This window comes from Prionailurus viverrinus, chromosome A3 (assembly GCF_022837055.1).
Source record: "Prionailurus viverrinus isolate Anna chromosome A3, UM_Priviv_1.0, whole genome shotgun sequence".
Taxonomy (NCBI): domain Eukaryota; kingdom Metazoa; phylum Chordata; class Mammalia; order Carnivora; family Felidae; genus Prionailurus; species Prionailurus viverrinus.
In genome coordinates this window covers 44,387,345-44,410,014 of record NC_062563.1, presented here as the reverse complement: position 1 = coordinate 44,410,014, position 22,670 = coordinate 44,387,345, and the positions used below count along the sequence as shown (strand labels likewise).

General features: G+C 43.4%; 1 protein-coding gene across 2 annotated transcripts in view; it reads right to left on the bottom strand.

Annotated features, from left to right (window-relative positions):
• Positions 1–20,628, bottom strand: part of SLC24A3 (solute carrier family 24 member 3) — a 489,601-nt gene extending 468,973 nt beyond the window's left edge. For both annotated transcript variants that reach the window (XR_007151199.1, XM_047854362.1), the window contains exon 1: positions 20,275–20,628. Coding sequence is in view for 1 of the 2 variants with exons in the window: in XM_047854362.1 (XP_047710318.1) it covers positions 20,275–20,407 (133 nt within the window). In the remaining variant the exon portion in view is untranslated. The remainder of the gene's footprint in view (positions 1–20,274) is intronic.
• Between the last annotated feature and the right edge of the window lie 2,042 nt (positions 20,629–22,670).

The following is a 22,670-nucleotide window of genomic DNA, read 5'->3' as shown; positions in this document are numbered from 1 at the left end:
GAATAGCCTATATAGTCAGTGGAATGCCAATCAGCCTGTGAAATGGTAATTATTGAAAAAACTGAGTTATCATTATTTCAAATATGTTAAGTAACAAAAATGTAACACGGAACATCATAAGTCAAAAATGTAGGAGTGCCTGGGTGGCTCAGTTGGCTAAGCATCTGACTCTTGATTTCAGCTTAGGTCATGATCTCACAGTTCATGGATCCCAGTCCCGTGTGGTGCTCTGTGCTGACAGCCACAGCCTGCTTGGAATTCTCTCTCTCAGTCTCTTTCTGCCCCTCCCCCACTCGCACACACACTCTCTTGCTCTCAAAATAAATAAAACATTAAAAAATAAGTCAAAAATATAATATACAACACTGTATTTACTTTATGACCACCATCTATCTTATTTTATGAGAGGATCACATGAGAGTGTGTGAGGAGTATTCGCTAACTCTAAAAAAAATTATGCATGTAACTAAACACTCGAAAAAACATGAAAAATTAATATTTGATCTTTGGGGATGGCATAATTTTAACTCGGTTTCTTCTTTTTATTTTTGTTATTACTTATAGAGTTGTCACTTATATTACTTATAGAGTTATTACTTATAGTTGTCACTTATATTATATATATATAATATATAAGTATATATATATAAGTACCATATATATTATGTAGTATATATTAGTATATATATATACACACTATATATATATAGTATATAATATATAATATAGTATATATTATATACTATATATATTATAAGTATATAATATATAAGTATATATATATAAGTATATATATATAATAATATATAAAATAAGTTGTCACTTATATTACTTATAGAGTTATTACTTATAGATGTGTCAAGGACACATCTGAGACTCCATTCAGTTGGTACAGTGTCATCTGGGCAAAAAGGAATAATTTAACAAATATTTATTGAATTTTTCCTGCAAACCAGGCTCTGGGCATAAGGTGGAGAACACAACAGACGAAGCTCCTGCTCCAGGGAGCTGACATTCTCCTCAGGAGGGTAGCGGCAGCATAGTGAGAAAATAAATGTACGGTCTATCAAACGATGACATAGTAACTGCCCAGGTAAACATCTGTGTGATGGATCACTCCAGGACTTCCAGTTTCTGCTTCTTGGTGTCAGACCACAAAGTCTGATGCGTGAAGTGTATTAGTTTTCTAATGCTGCAGCAATAGAGTCCCACCATCCTAGTGGCTTTAAAACAGACCAAAATCTTATAGTTCTAGAAGTGAGAACTCCAATAGGGAGGGGTGTCAGTGGGCTAAATTCAAAGTGTCAGCAGGGCTGTGTTCCTTCTGGAGACTCCACAGGAGAATCCCATTCCTGGCCTTTCCCAGCTCCTAGAAACTGCCCATGTTCCTTGGCTCATTGGCCCCTTTCATCTTCAAAGCCAGTAAGTGTACCACCCCCATCTCTGCTTCTGTCCCCACTGTCCCTGACTCTGTCCCTCCTGCCTCCTTCTTTCACTTACTAGGACTCCTGTGATTACAAAGAGCCCACCTGGATTATCCAGGATACTCTCAAAGTCATCTGATTAACAAACTTAATTCCCCCATGTCATATAGTACCATGGATTCCCAGGATCCTGGGATTAGGAGATGGGCATCTTTGACAGGGAGGGGGACGTTATTCTGCCTACCACACTGGGATAGCTTCTGTTGAACTCCCTGACAGGAAATGTTCCTCAAAGATGCTTAGCACAGTGGAAACTACCACTGTCTACCTATGTGGCACTGAGCAAGTCACTTTAACCCAAAGAGGATAATAACATCTAATCCATCGTTCTGTGGGATAACTGAGATAAAATACATGAAAGAGGTGTGAACATGGAAAACACACTGATAAGCTGCTTAATATTAGATAGATGTAGCTGTTCTTGAATCCCTCTATCCATGAATTAAATTTCTTCTTCTTTGTAACAAACTAAAAATTTCAAGCTGAAATCTGAACAGGCATTCTGGGATACTAGGATAATCAGTCAATAGTATGTGATTTACTCTTTCCTATATGCCCACTGAAAGAAATACAGAAACACATAAAAAAGATGCTGAGTATGGATGAGCCCCTGAAACATAATAATGGAGTGTGACAGGTGGGCAGCTGGAGAACACACTGATCCCCAGGTGTGAAACCCTATCTCAGAACCATGCTGCTGAAAGGAGCTGCTTTCAAGGGTTTCCCTACCCTATGAATGTCTCTCTATATCCATCCACACAGAAACCCCAGTTCCTGGAAATATAACTCAACCAGGGAAAGAGTGGGTAGATGGGGGAATACTGCCTTCTGCAAAATAACAAAAAAGAGAAGAGACAGAACCATGGACATATACAAATGAGGGTGTTGGATTTTAATGCACTGTCTCTAGATGGAAGAACTATCAATTGAGTGAAATTATATAAATAAAGCTCCATCTAAATATTCAAACTACCAGGAGATCTCCTCTCAAGCAAGCTGAGTCATCCTTAAAAAGTCAACATAAACAAAGAGAATCTGGCCAAGACCATGAACAAACAACAACCAGATCTTCAGCTGAAGATATGCTAACAGTAACCTAACACAATGTGACAAGGCGAATGCTTGGGAGAGACAGGAAAGTCCACTGACAGGCACACACAGGGCCTGGATCTTCTCCTTCAAAGGTGGGTAACAAAAAAAAAAAAAACCTGAAAATTCTCTGCAACATAAAAAAAAAAGAATACTACATTCTAAAAATAATTTATCAAAGGAAGTAGAAGTAAATTTCAGAGAGAATCTATTTTTTAATATCAAGGGCATGTAAAGAAATATGGGCTATATGACAGAAAATTAAAAATGAACAGAAAAGCTAATATTACAATAGAAGCTAGCTAATATGGAGATGCACGAGATATGAAATGGTTAAAAAGTCAGAAATGCACAAACAAAACCTAAGTGGAATAAAAGACAGTTGAGCAGACCCAAAGTGCTAAAAATAAAACCATTCAGGAGAAAGAAAAAATTCAAGACTCTTGCAGAATGAAAAAAAAGACTCTTGCGGAATGAAGAGGAAATGACCAAAAGAGGGAAATGATGAAATGAGAAGATGACAGACATGAAAGACAGACAAATGGCTATCCAATTACGAACAGTTCATGTTCCAAGAAAAATGACCAAAACAAATGAAAAACCACACTCAAAGGTCATATTCTCTAGACAAACAAATAAAATTAGAATTTGGTATTTAAAAATATACACCTGGGAGCGCCCAGGTGGCTCAGTCAGTTAAGCATCTGACTTTGGCTCAGGTCATGATCTCACAGCTTGTGGGTTTAAGCTCTGCATCAGGCTCTGGGCTGACAGCTCAGAGCCTGGAGCCTGTTTTGGATTCTGTGTCTCCATCTCCATCTCTCTCTGTCCTCCTTCACTTGTGTGCCTGCGCTCGCTCGCTCTCTCTCTCTCTCCCTCTCTCTCTCTCAAAACTAAACATTAAAAATAATAAAAATTTAAAAATAATAAAAATATACACCTAAAAATCATCCTGACAACTTGGAAATTAAAAATCACTCTCCTAAATAACTGCAGGAAAAAAAAACTACAATGACAAGACTATTTAAAAAGTACAATAATGACTACTTGACACTTTGGAACTTACAAGGCGAGTCTAAAGCTGCCCTCAAAGGCAAATGCACCATTAGCAAGAAGGAATAAAAATATATAAAGCAATTAATTCAAGATATTAGAATACAAAGGAATTAAGAGAAGACTGTCAAGGAACTATTAAAGCCATAACTGATTCAGAAAACAGGGGGGAAAGGAAAATTGATAAAGATACACATGATATGGATCTTCCAAATATAATAAACCAAATACAGTCAGATTTGATCAAGGAAAAGAGAAACACATACGTTAGTAATCAGAAAATGTTACATAATCACAATTACAAAACAAGTTAAAATTTTAAAATGCAATGCAGAATTTGGTTCAGTTTAAAAATAATGAAATAGAGAAAAGAAAACAAATTCTAAGAAAACAAATTACCTACATGGAAAGTAGCAGTGGCAGAAATTGAAAAGTGTCTCCAAAATTACTTTTAAGATTTGCTACAGTCCAGGTAAAGGCCAGGCAGTACTATATAAATGTCCTTTCAAATTTTAAACTTAACAGACCATCCCCATGCTTCATAAAATTCTCTAGAACATAGAAGAACATGGAAATCATCAATTTGTTTTGTAAAGTTAGTGTAATGCTAGCACCAAAACCTGGCAAAGAAGTTATAGGTCAATGTCTATCAAGAATACAAAAGCAGGGGGGCGCCTGGGTGGCTCAGTCGGTTAAGTGTCCGACTTCAGCTCAGGTCACGATCTCGCGATCCCGCGGTCCGTGAGTTCGAGCCCCGCGTTGGGCTCTGGGCTGATGGCTCAGAGCCTGGAGCCTGCTTCCAGTTCTGTGTCTCCCTCTCTCTCTGCCCCTCCCCCATTCATGCTCTGTCTCTCTCTGTCTCAAAAATAAATAAATGTTAAAAAAAAATTTTTTTTTTAATAAAAAAAAAAAGAATACAAAAGCAGGGGCGCTGGGGTGGCTCAGTCAGTTAAGCATCTGACTCTTGATTTGATTTCTGCTCAGGTCATGATCTTGCAGTTATGAGATGGAGCCCTTCATTGGCCTCTGTGCTGACAGGGCAGAGCCTACTTGGGATTCTCTCTCTCTCTTTCTCTCTGCCCCTTCCCCATTCATGCACAAACACATCTCTTTCCCTCTCTCAAAATAAATAAATGTTAAAAAAAAGAATACAAAAACAAAAATTCTATAAAGAGTATAGAAAAATCAGATCCAATATCCTATTAAAAAAGAAAAAAGAAAAATTGTCGTGGCTATCTGGGGTTTGCCTCAGGAGCAGCTTCATGTGGATATTTATTTACATCACATTATACTAAACGCTTCAATAAATGTTGATAAGGCATCTAACCACATACAACATCCATGGCTGATTTAAGAAAAAGAAACTTATTTGAAAATGAGAGAGATGAGGAAACATCCACAACATAATGAAAAGCAACTAACATAACCAAGAGCCAACAGTAAATAACTACCCAACTACAGCATGAACCTAAAAATTCCCTCTACGGGGTGCCGAGGTGGATCAGTCGTTTAAGCATCTGACCCTTGATTTCAGCTCCAGTCATGACATTCCCATTCCAAGAGAGACCCAGCACCCATCCCCCCCACCCGCCGCACCGCCCCCTGCTATGTCAGGACAGCACAGAGCCTGCTTGGGATTCTCTCTCTCTCTCTCTCTCTGCCCCTCCCCTGCTTATATGCTCACTTGCTCTCAAAATAAGTAAGCATAAAAATAATTGCTAGTTTATAAATACATACATACATACATACATACATACATACATAAAATTCCCTCTAGGGGTGCCTAGCTGGCTCAATTGGTGGAGCATGCAACTCTTGATCTTACGGTCATGAGTTCGAGCCCCATGATGGGTATAGAGATTATAAATAAATAAACTTTAAAAAAAAATCCTTCCAAGTGTACCTGTTGTGATGAGCACCAGGTGATGTATGGAAGTGTGGAATCACTGTATTTTACACCTAAAACTAATAACGCTATATGTTAACTAACTGGAATTAAAAACTTAACCAAAAAAGAAAAAATAAATAAACCTACTTTGTTGAGGGCTTTATCATAAAGAAACAAAATTAAATTAAAATTCCCTTTAACAGAAAAATATTGGAAAATATAAGGTATTATTTTGGTTATTAATTGTAATTAATAAACCAATGGTCATTAATAAATCAATTTGTGTTTATTAATACTTATGTAGTTTAAAACTTAAGAATGAAAAATAAAGAACAGAATTAATTACAAAGAGTAAATATTTTAAGAGAATATATAAAGAATGAAACAACAGCCACAATAAATAATAACAGAATAACTTCCACAAAGAAATGTAAGAAAGAGGGAAATAATTATGAATCTGGGCAGATTTGTTTTAAAGTCTTGATCAAATGAAGCACATTCTGAATGAAAATAATCAATGTTGTAAAATGCCATTTTTCCACAAATTATTTATAGATCTGTCAAAACCCAGAGGCATTTGAGCAAAATTCAACAGAGATTTTAAAGTTCACCTGGAAGGATAAACAAGTGATAATAGCAAATGATTTTTTTCCCCAAAACAAGAGGAGAGGAGTCTTGCCCTATTGTTAATAAATATGCTAATGAACTACAGCAAGTAACTAATGAGTAAATAGAACAAAATACACATCACAAAAACTCTTCTGGTACATAAGAGAACAAGCATGGAAGAAAGGTCAGACCACAAATGTCTGGGTAAAGGAAAGATTATTCAATAAACAATTTAACTATTAAATCTGTTCATCAGTTTAAGTGAAATCTTCATCTTAGTTCTGATACCTTCCAAATGAAATAAAGTTAATTTTTTTAAAACTAAACCATAATATGAGGAAAAAGACATAAAGGATTATGTGGAATAAATACAGTAAAACCTTGGATTGGGAGTAACTTGTTCTGCGAGTGTTCTGAAAGACGAGCCAACATTTCTAATAAATTTTAACTTGCTAAAGGAGCGATGTCTTGCAATACGAGTAGTACGTGATGCCGAATGTCATATGATCACAACTGAGCCAATGGTTCTTGAAATTCGCTTTGACTTACAAGTGCTTTGAACTACAAGCATGTTTCCAGAACAAATTATGCTCACAAACCAAGGTTTTATGTACACACTTGAGATCCTGGATCGAAGAATAAAACAATGAAAAAAGACAAGAAAAAAAGAAATATAGTTTTAACTAGATAAAAATGAAAATCTTCTGTATGCCCAAAAAAAAAAAAAACAAAACTGACATAGGATTAAAAACGTATTTATGGAATATATAAAGAGTTTTACAAATCATTAAGAAAAATAGTTATCCCATTAGAAAAAAATGGAGAAGAGACATGAATAAGTTTTTCTCACAAGAAATAAAAAGTCAATAAACATTTTAAACATTCAGTTTCACCAATATGAAGAAAACACAAAATAAAGCAGTAAGATACCATCTCTCTGCAAACTGAATTTAAAATATGTAAAATAATCATAATATTCCATTCTGGCAGAGAACACTGAATTGAGTACTCTCAAACACTGCTGTTGGAATTTTTAATTTCTTCAAATTCCTGGAAAATTACATAGCAGGATGTTAGCCTTTACAATAGGCATGCACTTTGACACTGACATGGCACTTACGTCTAGGAAACCAGCTTAAAGGAATTGCCATCAATTATCAAGGACTTGAGTACAAGAACAATGATCACAGTGAGGATATAGAAAATACCTAAATATCCCAAATGGAGGTATGAAAAAGTAAACTGTAATATAACCATAGGATAAAATGTAATAGTTAAGGCCATGGGGTCTGGAATCAGACAGCCTGAATTCATATACAACTTAACCACATAGAAATTTTGGGCAAGTCATTTACACACTGTCTTATTTTTCTTTGCATGTAAAGTGAAGATCATAATGGTACCCACTCCATTGGATATCGTGCAGACTAAAGGATTCAATACAGGGAAAAGCACTTGAACAGTGCCTCAAGCATACAAAGTGTTCAATAAACGTCACTTGCTATAATACTAAGAAAATTTTTGTGATTTTTAATACTATGCTTATGCAGGCAGTGAAAATAATATCTTAAGTTTGATGCTATAGAGAAATGTTTATGATAAGTCAAAGAGCAGAATCTACCAATTCTACACAATCTCTTCCAGGAAATGTAGGAAAGGGGAATAATGTTTCCTAATTCATTTCATGGGGCCAGCAAAACCAGACAAAGTACAATAAACCTATGACCAACACTCTGGGTGATCACAGGTGTGAAAGTCCTCAATAAAACAGGACCAATTCAAATCCAGAAATATGAAAGAAAAAACACACCATGATCAAGTGGGGCTTCTCCAGGGTATATACATTTTTTCAAATCTGTAGTCAAAAAATCAATCCATGTAATTCACCATATTAACTGTCTAAAGAATAAAAAACATAGCATCATATCACCTGATGCAGAAAAGCACCTGATAAACTTCAATACCCATCTCTGATAAGAATTCTCAACAAACTGTAACTAGAAGGGAACTTCCTTAACTTGACAAAGGACATGAAAGCCCTACAGTAAACATCATACTTAAAGGACTGAAGGCTTTCCCCTTAAGATCAGGGACAAGGCAAGGATGTCCACTCAAACTCAACATTGTACTGAAAGTCTCGGCCAGTATGATAAAGTCAGAAAAAGAAATAAAAAATTTAAAAAAAAACCCACCCTGGGATCTGAACGTTTACAGCAGCTCTATTCATAATCACCAAAACTAAAAACAACCCAAATATCAACAGGTAAATGGATATACAAGCTGTTGTACATCTGGTTTAATGGAACACTACTCAGCCATGAAAAGGAATGGACCTACCTACACATGCAACAGTGTAGATGAATCTGAGAGGCATTCTGCTGAGTGAAAGAAGTCAGTGTCAAAGTATTTCATCCTGTAGGATTCCATTTGTTTGACATTCTCAAAAAGACAAAACCAATGGTAACAGAGGTCAAACAATAGGGATGAAGAAGGGTATAACTGCAAAGGGTTGGTTTGACAAAGTTTTGGGGGACTGGTATTTTTGTTCTGCATCATGGCGATTTGAATGTATATTAATTTTTTAATTCAAAAGCGGTATCCAAGATATTATATATAGTATTCAATCAATTTTGTAATATATGAGGGAGGAAATATACCACAATGTTGGAAAATACTGGAATTGACCTGTCTTCATGTCCAGATTTATCGAAAATAGGTGCAATAGGTTTTCTTTTTGCACTTAACCCAGCAAACATTTGTGATTTCAAATAGCCACATTATGAAATCCTACTAAGAAGGTGATTATCATCAGGTTTTCAAAGCCTAGGGTGTTAAGGTCCTAGGAAACTTTGCTTTGTTTGGAAGTGGTGTTCAGATCACAGACTAGAATTGTAACACCAGGTATGAAAAAAGTTGAAATCTTGTAAACTCAAAAACCCCAACAGGAAAAAATTCAAGGTTACTCATTTTTGAAACAACTAATCATTGCCATGGTTATATGAGGTGACTCCCCAGGTGGAAAGTAAACCAGCGATGTTAACTCTCTCCTGAAGCAAGTTAAGACTGTCCTAAGAGCCAGTATTTCCAAAAAAAAAAAAAATCCCCCCCAAAATATTTTATTTGCTACAAGAAGTAGCCGCCCCCTCCCCCGACATTCCCTAATTTTCCCCATTTAGTGACTACACTAAATGCCAAATAATTCCCAACAAGATTCTAACACTTCGGGAACATTTCAGATTTTGAAATAATTTCACTGAGTCCATCTACATTAAATTCATTTCTAGCCTTAATTTTCTGCTTTTTCCTTAAGTATTTACTAAGCAAAGAGTCAGAAAACCCGGCTCCTCCCCCAGCAGTAATTCTCAGATGTTAAGAGACAATAGCCCCCAAGATCTCTATCTCTAATACCCTAAGAAACAGATACTGGTGAAAATCTCATTGCAGAAAGCTTAGCCAAACTGCCTGAATGAACAAGCAACTTGAAAAAACTTTCCACAGAGAATTCATCCAGCAATGCTGTGCAAATGACAGGAAACATCATCCACCAGAGAAACAGGTCACCAGCCACATGCAGCCTTCACCCAGCACTTAGATATGGCTGCCATCCCTGATTAGGAGTGAACCTGACGACTGAGAAAGGTCTCCATGCCCCCAGTATCCCGAATGTTGACGGACTTCACACTCCTCTCCCCACCCCCACCTCACAAGCAGCTTTCGGTGCAGAGCGACACTGCTGGTGGTGGAATTTCCTTTAATTCTAGAAGCTACAATTTTTTTACCTTTATTTTTGGAGTAGGTGACAGAAGTTACTTACTTTGACTGTTGTTTCTGAATAAAAAGATACATAGGCCGTGTGTGGTTAGGACAGGGCAACACAAGTTATCCTCATGATGGTGAATCTGTGCAATATTCTGATTGTGGTGGTTACAGCAACCAACACAAGTGAGAAAGCTGTATAAAACATACACACACCTCTAACACACACTACACACACACAATACTATACACACATGAACAAATACTACACGCACATACATGCACATACACACTACAGGCACACACATGCTGAATTCACTACATACACTACACATACACACGTGTACACATGACACACACATACTGAATGCACACACACACACATACTGCACACATATGCTCTACACATACATATACACATACAAACACTACATACACTTAAACAGATACACATATACACATGCACGCACATGAGCACAAATGAAGCTCGGGAATCTGAATAAGGTTGGTGGCTTGTTATCAATGGTACTTCTCTGGTTATGGTATTACACTAGAGTTTTGCAAAATGTTACCATTCAAGGAAACTGGGGGAAATGTACTAGGCATCTCTCTGCATTATTCCTTACAACTGCATATGAATCCACAACTATCTCAATAAAAATCTCAGTTAAAGGAAAGGAGATGATGAAGACTATGCCTTCTTTCCCCCTACCCTGAGCATAAGCCCCATCAGGGGGCAACAACTCTTACCAGTTTCATGTATATGAGAGCTAAAGAGAGAAAGGAGGAAGGCAGGAAGGGAGGGAAGGAGGGCAGGAGGAAGGGAGCCTGAAATAAACTGCATTGCATCAAAATAAATTGTTCAGCTCCGTCATACTTATAACTGCCTCAGGACAACTCACTGAGTCTAGGAGAATGTTTCTGCTGAACAACACCCCCTAGCCCCCACTTCCTCTCCCACTGGATTCCTACTGGTTCTCCCTCCAGACAGGACATGGGGCAACCCCACTCTGAGAAACCCAACCACCCCCTGATAAAGATCCAGAACTGGAGACATGGAGCACTGCCCGGTGACATGGCCCAGTTGGATCACCTTACAGAGAAACAGTCAACAGACCCTCCTCTTTGCAGTTTCCAATCATCATTTCAGTGGCCTCTCTTCAATGAGTACACACAAAGGATCACTTAACTTTTAAAGAAAGCACATAATATGAAAAACAAAACGGAAAGACAACAGCAACCTGGAAAAAACCAAGTCCACATACAGAAAAGGAAATTCCAAAGACTACTTACTATTCACACACTTTAGGATATAAGCAATGATGCTGTATTGATGAAGCAGAACAGGATGTTACTAAAAATAACTCTCAGAGGAGGGAGAAAAAGAGCTCTTGGAACTAAAAATACGACAGCAGAAATGAAATCCTCAGTAGAACTAGAAGATGTGGTTCAGCAACCTATAGAAATTAGAGCAGGAGGATGAGGGAAAAATGGGAGAGAAGAGATCAGAAAATCAGAATATCAATCTTAGAAGTCAAACACCCCAGTAACAGACAATCCAGAGAGGGGAGAGAGCTTGGGTTGGAGGAATGCACACAAGTTCCCAGATCTGAAGGACATGAGCCTCCAGATGAAAAGAACCAGGTGAGTTCCCAGTACAATACATGAAAACAGAACCACCCCAGCCATTTAACTGATATGCCTGAACATTAGGAACAAAGAGCACCCATGCTTTTGGGGAAGACAGGAGGAAACAGGTAACATACAAAAGAACTAGAACAGCATCAGACTTCTCAGGGGTAACCCTTAAGAGCAATGCCTTCAAAACTGGGGAAACTGAGTTCCAACATAAATTCCCCCTCCAGCCAAACTATCTTCAAAGTGTGAGACTCGAATTAATGTATTTTCAAGCCTATTTTCAAATCTACGATGTCTCAAACCTTTGTTTTCTTGTTTCCACACCCTCTCTTAGGAGGCACCTGGAGTGTGTGATCCCCAGAAACGTGTACCACAGATGAAGGGATAAACCAAGCAAGGCAGGAAATGCATACAGGTTCCTTGCAACACAGGGAGAGCTGGGGGTTGGGGGGGAAGTCATGGGCAGTATGAAGCTATAGGCAGATCTCAAGATAACAGCTGGGCAGCAGATTTAACAAGCAACCTATCCAGACTAGAACAAGCTGGAACAATCTGAGAAGGACTTCTGAAAAAAGAGAACTGGATAGAATATCTAATGGCAGTGTACATAGGCAAAGAAGGTGAGGGCAACCGGAGGAAAGTTTGGGCTTCAATTAGTGGTGAAGGCTTAGAAAACTAAGCAAATATTCATTCACATTTAGGACAGAAAAATTAAGCCCAGCGTGCTTCATAGCTCGGGTACAAAGAGCACTGACATGGCTGTGATAAATACTGACCACTGATCTATCCAGTGGTGTCTAGTCTTAGCTGCACACTAGAGCCATCTGCTTCCATTAAAAAAAAAAAAAATCCCAATACCCAAGCTATACCCAGGAACATTATGTCAGAATCTCTGCGGGGGGGGGGGGGAGGGTTAGACCCAGACATAAGTAAAGTTTAAAGTTCCCTCGTGATTACAAGGTGCAGAGAAGACGGAAACCCAGGAGCCAAGCAAAGATACAATTTTCACCCTCATGCATACTATTTCCCAGGTACTTATCTGTAGCAACTGCTTATGGTCTTGACTTTTGACAATCAGCTATACTCCACCCAGATGTCCTACCAGTAATCAAAGTCAAAATGTCCAAAAGTGAATGTTCCTTCTTAAAGATGGTGCTATTGACTCAGCAACGTTAACCTTCAGCACTCCCTTTCTCCTGGTCACCCATGCTTCCCATCACCCACTTTGTTCTTACATCAAAACCCTACCCAAGAAATGTGCTTGTTAATTCCTGTTCCCTGTGGGTTCAGAGCGCACTGTTTGTCACTCAAGTGAAAATGACTTTTGCTGAGGTCAAACAATGCAGAAGCAGAGAGGGAGTCATGAAGAGAAAAACACAAAGTTGCAAATGTGAAATTCCTCTGAACTAGGTCAACAGAGAAGCAGACTTTAATTGTTCTCATTCTCCTAGAAATGAAGAGTGATGGACAAGGAATAATGGCTAGATTTCATGATTTAGATAAGCAATTTGTATTGGTTTGAATACCTCCAGAAATATCAAAGGCCTATTCCCCGTACCTTCCAATGTTTGAAGTCTAGAGTTCAAAGGGTCATGACTGCTCCTCGATCACTGAGGTGTCCAGGAAAAGTTGAGTTTGTTTGTTTGTTTGTTTTTAATGTTTATTTTTGGAGAGAGAGAGAGAGAGAGAGAGAGAGCGAGCATGTGAGCAAGGGAGGGAAAGAGAGAGAGAAGAGAGAATCCCAAGCAGGCTCTGTGCAGAGCCCAAAGTGGGACTCAAACCCACAAACCGTTGAGATCATGACCTGAGCCTAAATCAAGAGGTGGATGCTTAACCACCTGAGCCCACCCAGTTCCCCTTGGGAAAGCTGAGCTTCTATCCAAGTGTCAAATGTCTATGCACTGCCATTCAAATTCACAATTCCCATATATACATCTCATTGAAAGTTAGGCAAGGTTGGGGAACCAGGGGTGCTGTCGATTAAGCATCTGACTTCAGCTCAGGTCATGATCTCACGGTTTATGGGTTCAAGTCCTGTGTCGGGCTCTGTGTTGACAGCTCAGAGCCCGGAGCCTGCTTCAGATTCTGTGTCTTCCTCCCTCTCTGTTCCTCCCCTGCCTGTGCTCTCTCTGTCTCTCAAAAATAAACAAACAGTAAAAAAAAAAAAATTTATTAGCCAAGGTTTCATTTGGGGTCTGTGCCTAAAACCTTATCACCTTGCAGTTCCCCACCATGTTTGGAGACCCAATTTATACCCTCACCTGCAGTAAATGAGAGAAGCTATCTCTCCTGCACCTGTGTTAATACTTGACATTATCCTGCATTTTCATTTTTGCCAACCTGATATTTAAAAATGTATTTCATCATTTTTAAAATGAGATTTCCCTGATTATTATTGAGGTTGAGGATTTTTACTGGTATCTACTGGTCATTTGCAACTGCTTTGTCAACTGCCTGTCAGTATCTTTTACCCAATTTTTATACATTTGTTTTTTGTTCCCCATTCATTACCAACGTAATTCCTTCGATTTTCCGGGTTCCAGCTTCTCCTTACTACCAACACCTCCTCACGCCATGCTGTCTCTCTCATTCGCCTCTCCTATAATTCTTGAAAATTAGCTGTTCGACGCCTCTCTTCCCACTAAAGTCTAAGCCACCATGAGGACAATATTCTGGGTATCCATCTCAGACACTGCTGTCACCCCAACAACTAGTAAAAAGCCTGCCAAACATTAACTGGATGAATGAATGGAGGTCCTTGGGTCTTCTACCAGTGGAGTCCAGGCAGAAACTCATTCAAGAGATGCCACTGAAGACTGTTTCACAAGGGACCACTTACAAAGGTGAGAGTGGGAAAACTGGTAAGGGAGGTGAAGCCCCCAGGGATGAGAATGAGGACAGGACTGGTGCACCTGTAGCCACAGGAGAGAGTCTGGAAAATATCTTCCATGTCTTAGAACTCACAACTCCGTGATTAAAACTGCCTGGATGGCAACCACCACGTTTCACTAGAGAAAACCTTCTTCCACTGTATCCCTTAATACGTCAAATTCTCAAACCCTACAGGATAAAACCATGTTTCAAACTGTTGCAAAGACAAACAAAAGTCAGTGCCAAACAAGCCCTCCAGAAACTGAGGGCAGGAAAAGAGCAGAAAAACTTGAATTACCTTCTGGAAGTACCACTCATTTGCTATGTGACTTCAAGGACATCTTATGAACTTTCTGTACCTCAGTCTCCCCAATACAAGAGTCACTGTACTATTATTCCCTCCAAAAACATATATTTAGCTCAAGGAAAAGTAATCTCCTTGAGGAAAAAGAGAGTTGCCAAAATCCTGTCCTATCAGCCAACTTCCACCAAGCCCTGGAATTCTCAGCAAATGGCTGGTTTTGCAATTCTTTTGGCTTTGCCAACCCTCCAGGGTATTAAAAAAATCTTCCCACAAGGATTCAAGGCTTGCAAGTAAAGGAAATCTTTGAGAAAAATCTGGGTTGATGAGCAGCTAAGAAAAGCCAGGAGAGACACATCTATATATGTTTAGGCAGAAAATAGAAAAGGTTGAAAAGCGATGTGTTTCTAAAATACTGCTTCTATGAAAGCAACCTTCTGTTACTCCTTTACTCTCCCCAGTCGACTGAAAAAGGCAGTGTGATTCCCATTTTCTATTCGTGTCCTCCTCAGCTGGAGCTAGGCAATGCAGGGGCATGCAGCTTGGATACAAGTGGGCTTGGGATCAAATCCTGCCACTTAATGAAGTGACACAAAGCAAGGTACTCACCTTGTGTGCCTCCGTGTTAGCCCATGAAAAATGGGTAACAACACTGACTTTGATGGATGGGGGAGGGGGGGAAGAATTCTAAATCATGAGATTAAAACGCATGCCAGTAACTGAGCTCCTGACATGCAGTCGCTAGTTTTTATCACAGGTCCTGTAGTTCAGAAATCAAAACAGCTTCTTTACTTAACAAGTGTCTTTTGAGCATCTACTAAGGGCAGTTGATGCAGATGACAAAGGTGAGCAAAGGTCAGAGGGTCCCTGACCTCCTGGAGTTTATTAGAATGTGGTGAAGAGGACAGGTTACTCAAATCACAACCAAACAAATACATAATTGCCAAATGTGATAAATGCTATGAAGAGAAAATAGCTCAAGGAGCAAAATGGGAGGACCTAGTCTGGTTGGGTAGATCTTAGGCCTGGAAGTGAAAGATGAACGAGCTGTGATTGGTAAGTGTGGAACTGGCATGTGTGACAGGTCTGGGGCCAGAAGAAATGTCACCCTTTTGAGGAGCATTAGAAAGACCAGTGTAGTGAAGCATGGAAGGGAGGGCAGGAAGGGAGGATATCCAGGCAGAAGAATCCAGCAAGGCGTCCCCGTAAACCACACAAGAGATCGAGAGGTCGTGGCCATTGTCCTCTGAGGAAGGGGAGGTCGCAAAGCTAAAGATAGGCTCTCAGCTTGGCAACTGAAATGTGCAGTTCAAGTACCCACACAGCCCTCTTTTCAGATACCACCTGTGGACCCCACACCTAACTTAAGACGGGCTGCCATGTTTTCATGATTGGAAGGTATTTCAAATATGTGTATATTTATCATTCACCATTTACCTCCTTGGGAAATGTCTCTGTCTCTAAGTTATTATCCCTTGGATCCCTGGTTTTCCAAAGCTAGCCACAATATACATGCCCACCTGCTCTCCTTACAATATAACCTGACACTCCTCCACTGAGTAAGTGGTGACATCTATGTCCCCCCTTTTTGAACTTAGGATGACAAATGCCAATGCTTTGGCCAAAAGAAAACAGTGGAAGTCATACCACATGACTTCTGAGGCTAAGACATAAATGCTGTGTACGTCCACTTTATCCTCTTGGAACCCAGCTGCTGTGTTCTGAGGAAGTTCAAACTAAGGCACATGGAGAAGCCATATGGAGAGGCCATACATAGGTGTTCTGGGTAAATGTCCAGCTGAGAGTCCAGCCAACAGCTGGCCTCAACCCCAGACATGGGAGTGATGTTGCCTCCAGATGACTGCAGACCCAGCTGTCAAGTCACCCAGCCTTTCAATCTTTCCAGCTGAGCCCCAGACGTGGAGCAGAGATAAGCCATCCCAGAACACCCTGTCCAAACTCCTGACCCAAAGTATCCATGAGCAAAAACATAAAACAGTAGTTCTACACCACTACGTTTTGAGGAGATCCATTATTAGAAACAGTAACTGGGCCAGAATATATATGTAAACTTTGAGCTATATATATTACATTTTTTTTTTCTTATTCATTACTCACCTACCTAGGAACTTTCTAGAGGGGATGTCTATCATCACTCCTAAGCTAGAACCTCTGGGCTTTATTTGTACCACTTCTGGAAAAAGATGACCAGGTTCCTCACTTCAGAGAAAAACTAAACATTTTCAGACCACTCAAAGCATACAAAAGTAATCCATTCTCACTGCAGAAACAAGAAAAAGAAAAGAAAACCTTCATTTAGCCAATCTGACACCTTACTTCAATTGGCTTTGAAAACAGATCAAAAATGCGATCTTTAAGATACAAAACAGATGAACACAAGGGAATGGAGGCAAAAATAATATAAAAACAGGGAGGGAGACAAAACAGAAGAGACTCTTAAATATGGAGAACAAATAGAGGGTTACGGGAGGGGTTGTGGTGGGAGGCGGGAGAGGGGATGGGCTAAATAGGTAAGGGGCATTAAGGAATCTACGCCTGAAATCATTAATCATTGTTGCGGTATAAGCTAACCAACTTGGATGTAAATTAAATAAATAAATTATTTTTTTAATTAAAAAAAAAAACGTGATCTTTATCAGCAACCATAGAGCCCTAGCTAGGATTGAAGAGCCCTTGTTTCCCTTCCTGAAGAGGAAGCCCTTGCTTCCTCTACCGCTGAAAGCTCAAGCGTCTGTGAAGATGGTGTGCAGCTACTGAATGAGGCAATGCACATAAAGCGTACTGAGCTCAGTGCTTGGCACGTACAAGCCCATCCACCAGTTGTTACTCCTGCTCTGGTTATTGTGAGGATTCACATTTTTCTTGATTCCAGCAGTAACCCTTCCCCGGCTTGTATTTAATAATGCTTGCGTCCCATCTCAGCAGAAAGGAGTCAATACTGGAGTTTGGTTAGATGTCAGGAAAGGGAGCTCAGGTTCCACACCATCAGAAGTGTTACACAACACTATATAACACAACTGCCACACATCCCTATTTTGGTTTGGTAAAAGAACAGTCCTTTTTATAAAAAAAGAAAAATCGATATGTGTTAAGAAAACCGGCTTCTGAGAAGTTACATTTTAATCACGGTGTGGTTTTCAAGGTGAATTAAAAACTATATTCTCCTTGGATCATTAGGAAGGTACCCCCCATGTGATTATATAAATATTACAAAGCTGCACCCAGATGGTGGCATGAATACCAGGAAACAGAGGTGGGATCAAAGAGTCAGGCCACCTTGGGTTAGGTCCTCCCTCTACTCCTCAATTGCCGTGTGACCTTAAGTGAATCACTCAGCCTCTCGCAGACACAGGGTCTTTGAAACAAGGCCAAACTCCAAACTTTTTATCCATACTGAAAAGACACTTAAGTAGAGTTAGCACCCAAGTTTCCAGGGTAAGTCACTATTCTAAAGCTTAAGTATGCCAAAGGACAACCCCCCCCCAAGCTAAATAACCACTTGCAGATTCACACACATTAATATCTTAAATATGATCTAAAACACACACACACACACACACAACACCTGGGCCTGGCTGTGAATCAGCAAGGTATCACATAATGAAATCATGAGTATCTACTTGAAGAAAAGGTGATTCGAGACAGAATTACAACTGGCATGCCATTTGGGGGCTGGATGGCATCCCCCTTCACACTGCTGGATTTTCACGGTGATCTTCAGTTGCTGAGGTGGGGGTCTTCTGAAAGCTTGCATTTATGGAAGGAGAGAGAAACAGAGAGAGAATATGGGAGGACAGAGATCAAGGGAAGAGACCAGGGAAAGGGCTGTGCTATGGAACAAAGTCGGAGTTGGTGGCACCTGAAAAGAAATGTCACTGCTAGGGAAACCATTTCAAAATGACATTCTAGTCACCAGGTTTCTAGTTTGCAGAGTGTCTTCCACCCCCTTCCTCCTGAACACCCCGGCTTTCCCAGAGCCCCAGGCGGCCCCCAGCCATCGATGGACTTAACTATATGGGCCACATTGGCCATCCAGAAAAATGCCCCTTACATCCTGGAAGTGATGGGCACTCTAGAACTCCCAGAGCCCCAGCATGCAGGAAACATGGCCGGCATGTAATTGACTTAGAAGAGCCCTTACCAAAGGTGGCATCAAGTACAGACTGGCTTTGCACTCACAAAAATCAGCAAGATTAAAAGGGGGTTAATGAAAACCCTCTTCGAGAGAATCAGTCAGTCACTGCTTTTGGCAGGTCCGACACTGCCCTTTAAGAGAAGTCCAGCTTCCCTCCCTGGCACACTCCCCTTCACCAGATAATCTGGGATTCAAGAGAAAAGGAGAGAGCTCTGGAGTCCCGACGGCTCCACTGAAAACTGGGACCGACTCCCTCATATTACCATATAAGATGAAGTCTGTCAAGAGGTCTGCTAAGACTTGAACCAAGAGGGACCACCTGCTTTCCCCACGAAGCACGAGACCAGCCAATCTGGGGGACATCCCCTTTTTAACCGATGCCACCCTTCACCATCACTATCAAAGTGCTTTTGTGCTGCACTTCATAACGCCTTGTATTAGAGCTACATCTTTCTTAACACCAAGGCACATACTTGTAACGGCTTTTTCTTTTTCTCACAACCATTTTTACGGCTGTTTTCCCACGAACCATGCCACTTGAACTGCTGGGATATAAAACCGTTTTTACAACATTCTTTTTCTTCCAAGTCTTTCCCTCCATTATTTAGACAGCTGCCCCCCAGGGTCCAAACTGTTTTCAGTGGACAACTGTTCTGAGCACATTTCTCCACAAGGTCTATTTCAGCTCAAGAAAGGCCAAGGACAAATAAGACAAAAGTTGTGGGGAAAGGGCAGACCCACTGCAGGGCACCATGAGAGCAGAATGCAGCGTGACGGGGCAGCACAATCTAAATCATTTCTTCCAGAGCTGCAAGTGCCCAGAAGGGATCAGTCTTCCCTGTGAGTGGTCAGTGAAAGAGAACAAGTCCATTCCTAAACCCTAGCCAGGCGGCCAACACTTTTCCTCCCCGGAGTTCCCCGCACCTGTTCTAGAAAAGCGGGTACGGAGCTTTCTGCCTGGTCCAGACCGCCTGTTCCGTATGGGGAACACTGGGAAATTATGTGTTTCACCAATCAACCAGCCCCCTTCGTGCCCTCAACAAGCCGAAGGTGTACAGGTGGTTACCTGTACAGGTACCAAATCGTACCGGGACAACTTCATTGCTGGCCTTGGGGGACTTCTTTAGGGGAACAGCCCCCACCCCCTCCGCCACCAGTCCCTCCTGCCGGTGGGTAAGAAGGACAGAGAGCCAAGAGGCACAGGTAAGGGTCCCCAGGGCCAGCCAGGCGCCCCCGCGTGCCGGCCGCGACTCCACTGCGCGGTCCTGGCCTCTAGGGCCCCCTCCTCCCGAGCCCCTCCGAGGGGCAGGGGGAGTCCTCGTGCCCGGCACCCCTTCCTGCCGGCCAGCCTGCTCGCCCCGCGCCCGGCCCGGGAGCCCCGAGCTGCCGGAGCCGCAGCGCCCACTCGGGGCGAGCCGCGAGCACTCACCATTATGCTCTTGCATGCTCGACAGCGACCAGAGCAGCAGCGCCACCAAGGCCAGGAAGCAGAGCTGGCTCAGCAGAAGGTCCCTCCGGCGGCTCCGGCGACGCTCGCGGTCCTCGTCGTCGGGCGACGGCATCCTCGGGCGGCAAGGCAGCGGCCCCGGCGGGGGCCCCGGCTGGCGGCGGCCGCTCCTGTCGCGGGCGGCCGCGGCGGGGACGGCGGCGGGAGGCACCCCTGCTCGCTGCAGCCGCGCGTCCTCGCTGCGCTCCTGCCTGGCCGCCGCCGCCGCCTCCTCTTCCTCTTCCCTGCCGCTGCCGGGCTCGTCGTCTTCGTCCTCGTCGTCGCTGTCGCTCAGTCCCTCCTCGCCCTCCTCCTCCTCCTCCTCGCCGCTGGCCCGCGCCGCCGCCTCCCGGCGCTCGGGGTCCCTCTCCTCCTCGCGCGCCATGGCTCCCACGCTCGGCGTCCGCGCTCGGCCTCGGGCGGCGGCGCGGCGGGGGCGGCGGGGGCGGCCGGGAGGCGGGGGCGGCGGCGGCCGAGGAGGAGGAGGAGCGGGGAAGGACCGGCGGGAGGAGGGCCCGCCGCTGGCCAACTCCGCGGGCTGGCGAGGCCACCCGGGCTGGCTCCGGCCTCGCCGGCTGCGGGAGCGCGTCGCGGGACCGCCCGCTCCCTCACTCCATGGTCCGCGCGCGGGGAGCGGGGAGCCGGGGCCGAGCGGGGCCAGAGCGCGCCGGGAGCACGGGCGGCGCAGCTCCCGCAGCCTGCGGCGGCGCGGCGGCTCAGGCTCGGAAGCGGGCGGGGGGCAGTGCCGGGGACGCAGCCCGCGCTGGCCGGCGCGGCGGAGAGGGGGCGCGTGGGGAGGAGACTGAGCTGGGGAGGGAGCCCCGTGCGCGATCCTTCGGCCGTGCGGTGCCAGGGGGAGGGAGGGGGCGGCGCAGAAGGCCCCCTCGTGGGGAGCACGCCGCCGGGAGGCGGGTCTCCGGGCAGAAGGAATCGCCCGAAACTTCGGAGAAACAGAGGGGGTCTCTTCAGCCCCCTCCCCACTGTCTGCCCGGAGCGGAGACGCCTCGAGTGCGCTCAAGCTGCGCGCGCCCAGCCGCTAGCCGCGCCTCCTCCCGCGGGCCTCCTGGGTTTCCCTCCGCCCCCTTGTGGGGATCCCCCGCGCGCCAGCCTCTGGACCTGGAACCGGACTCTCTGGAGGCACTTGGCTCACGAGGGTGTCCCGGCTCCCCGCGCTGGCTCAGCTCACACTTCACTCCCAATCGCTCTGGATCCAACCCAATGCTGTTGCTGAAGGGAGGAGGGGAGGGGGGAGGGACGGCTGGCACTGTCCCTGAGTGAGGCAGCCTGAGGATCCCTAGCCAACCTCGGGAGGAAGACCCTGGCCTTCCGCGGGGAGCATCAGCCTGCTCCTATCCCCCATGAGGAGGAAGCTCTAGTTCCCCCATTTCCCTGCCCCCAGTTCTGCTCCCACCCTCACCTACTTAGGGTGGTATCTGTCCTGGAGTCTGGACCGGCCCACAGCCCTGCAAAAAGGTGCCCATTTAGAGAGAACACCTAGTGGTCTCAGAACCACCCACCCTTCCTGCGAGGGTTTCCAGGTGCCTCCCTAGGTCTGCGGGCAGGATGGCAGATAAATAGACCTGAGATACAGCCTTTGCGATGGGGCTGAAAACAAAAAAGGATCACCTGGACACCAGGGGTCTGTCTGGGTGACTGTCTCCATGGAATCTGGTCATGTTAAGGAACGTAGATGCAGACATCTAGGCAGGTGAGGAGGAAGGAAGTTTTCTCCACTCCTCGGTCTGAGAGCACCCACAGAGTCCAAGTGTGTCACCAACCTTGGAGCCACGTGGGTGATCACCTAGCCCACAGTCTCTAAGATGAACCCAGACATCACATGGGGACAGCAGGCTCACAGCAAAAAACAAAGCAAGCCTTCAAAAGTGGCTGGCTTCCTTTCCACAGAGGGACCATTTCACTCAAGGAGACTGGAAGACTTTTCTGCTTCTTGGTCATGTCATTCACTCAGACCTGTTCTCAGCTCAACATATTCCCAGACACAGAGCACCTTCCCTATGATGCCGGTGTGGTTGTCCTTATGCTTTGGTTCCCAGGTACTGAGAAGGATTTAAAACTATGTAAGTTCATCCAGGCTGGAGTGTGTGTGGGGAATTCTCCAGTGGTGTTACCTCCCTCAAAACATTCAGAGACACAGGAATGGAACATTAGGAGCTGAGTACGTGCCTTCATTCAGCTAACTGGGGAAGATACTCAAATAGCTTTTTCTAGTGTAAATAGGAAAAATAAAAGTGAAAGAGAGAACTTGGAACTAATTGGGCTAGGGAATGAACACAACACCAGCTCAGGGGGAGATTGCCACAGGCACAAGGAATTGTGTA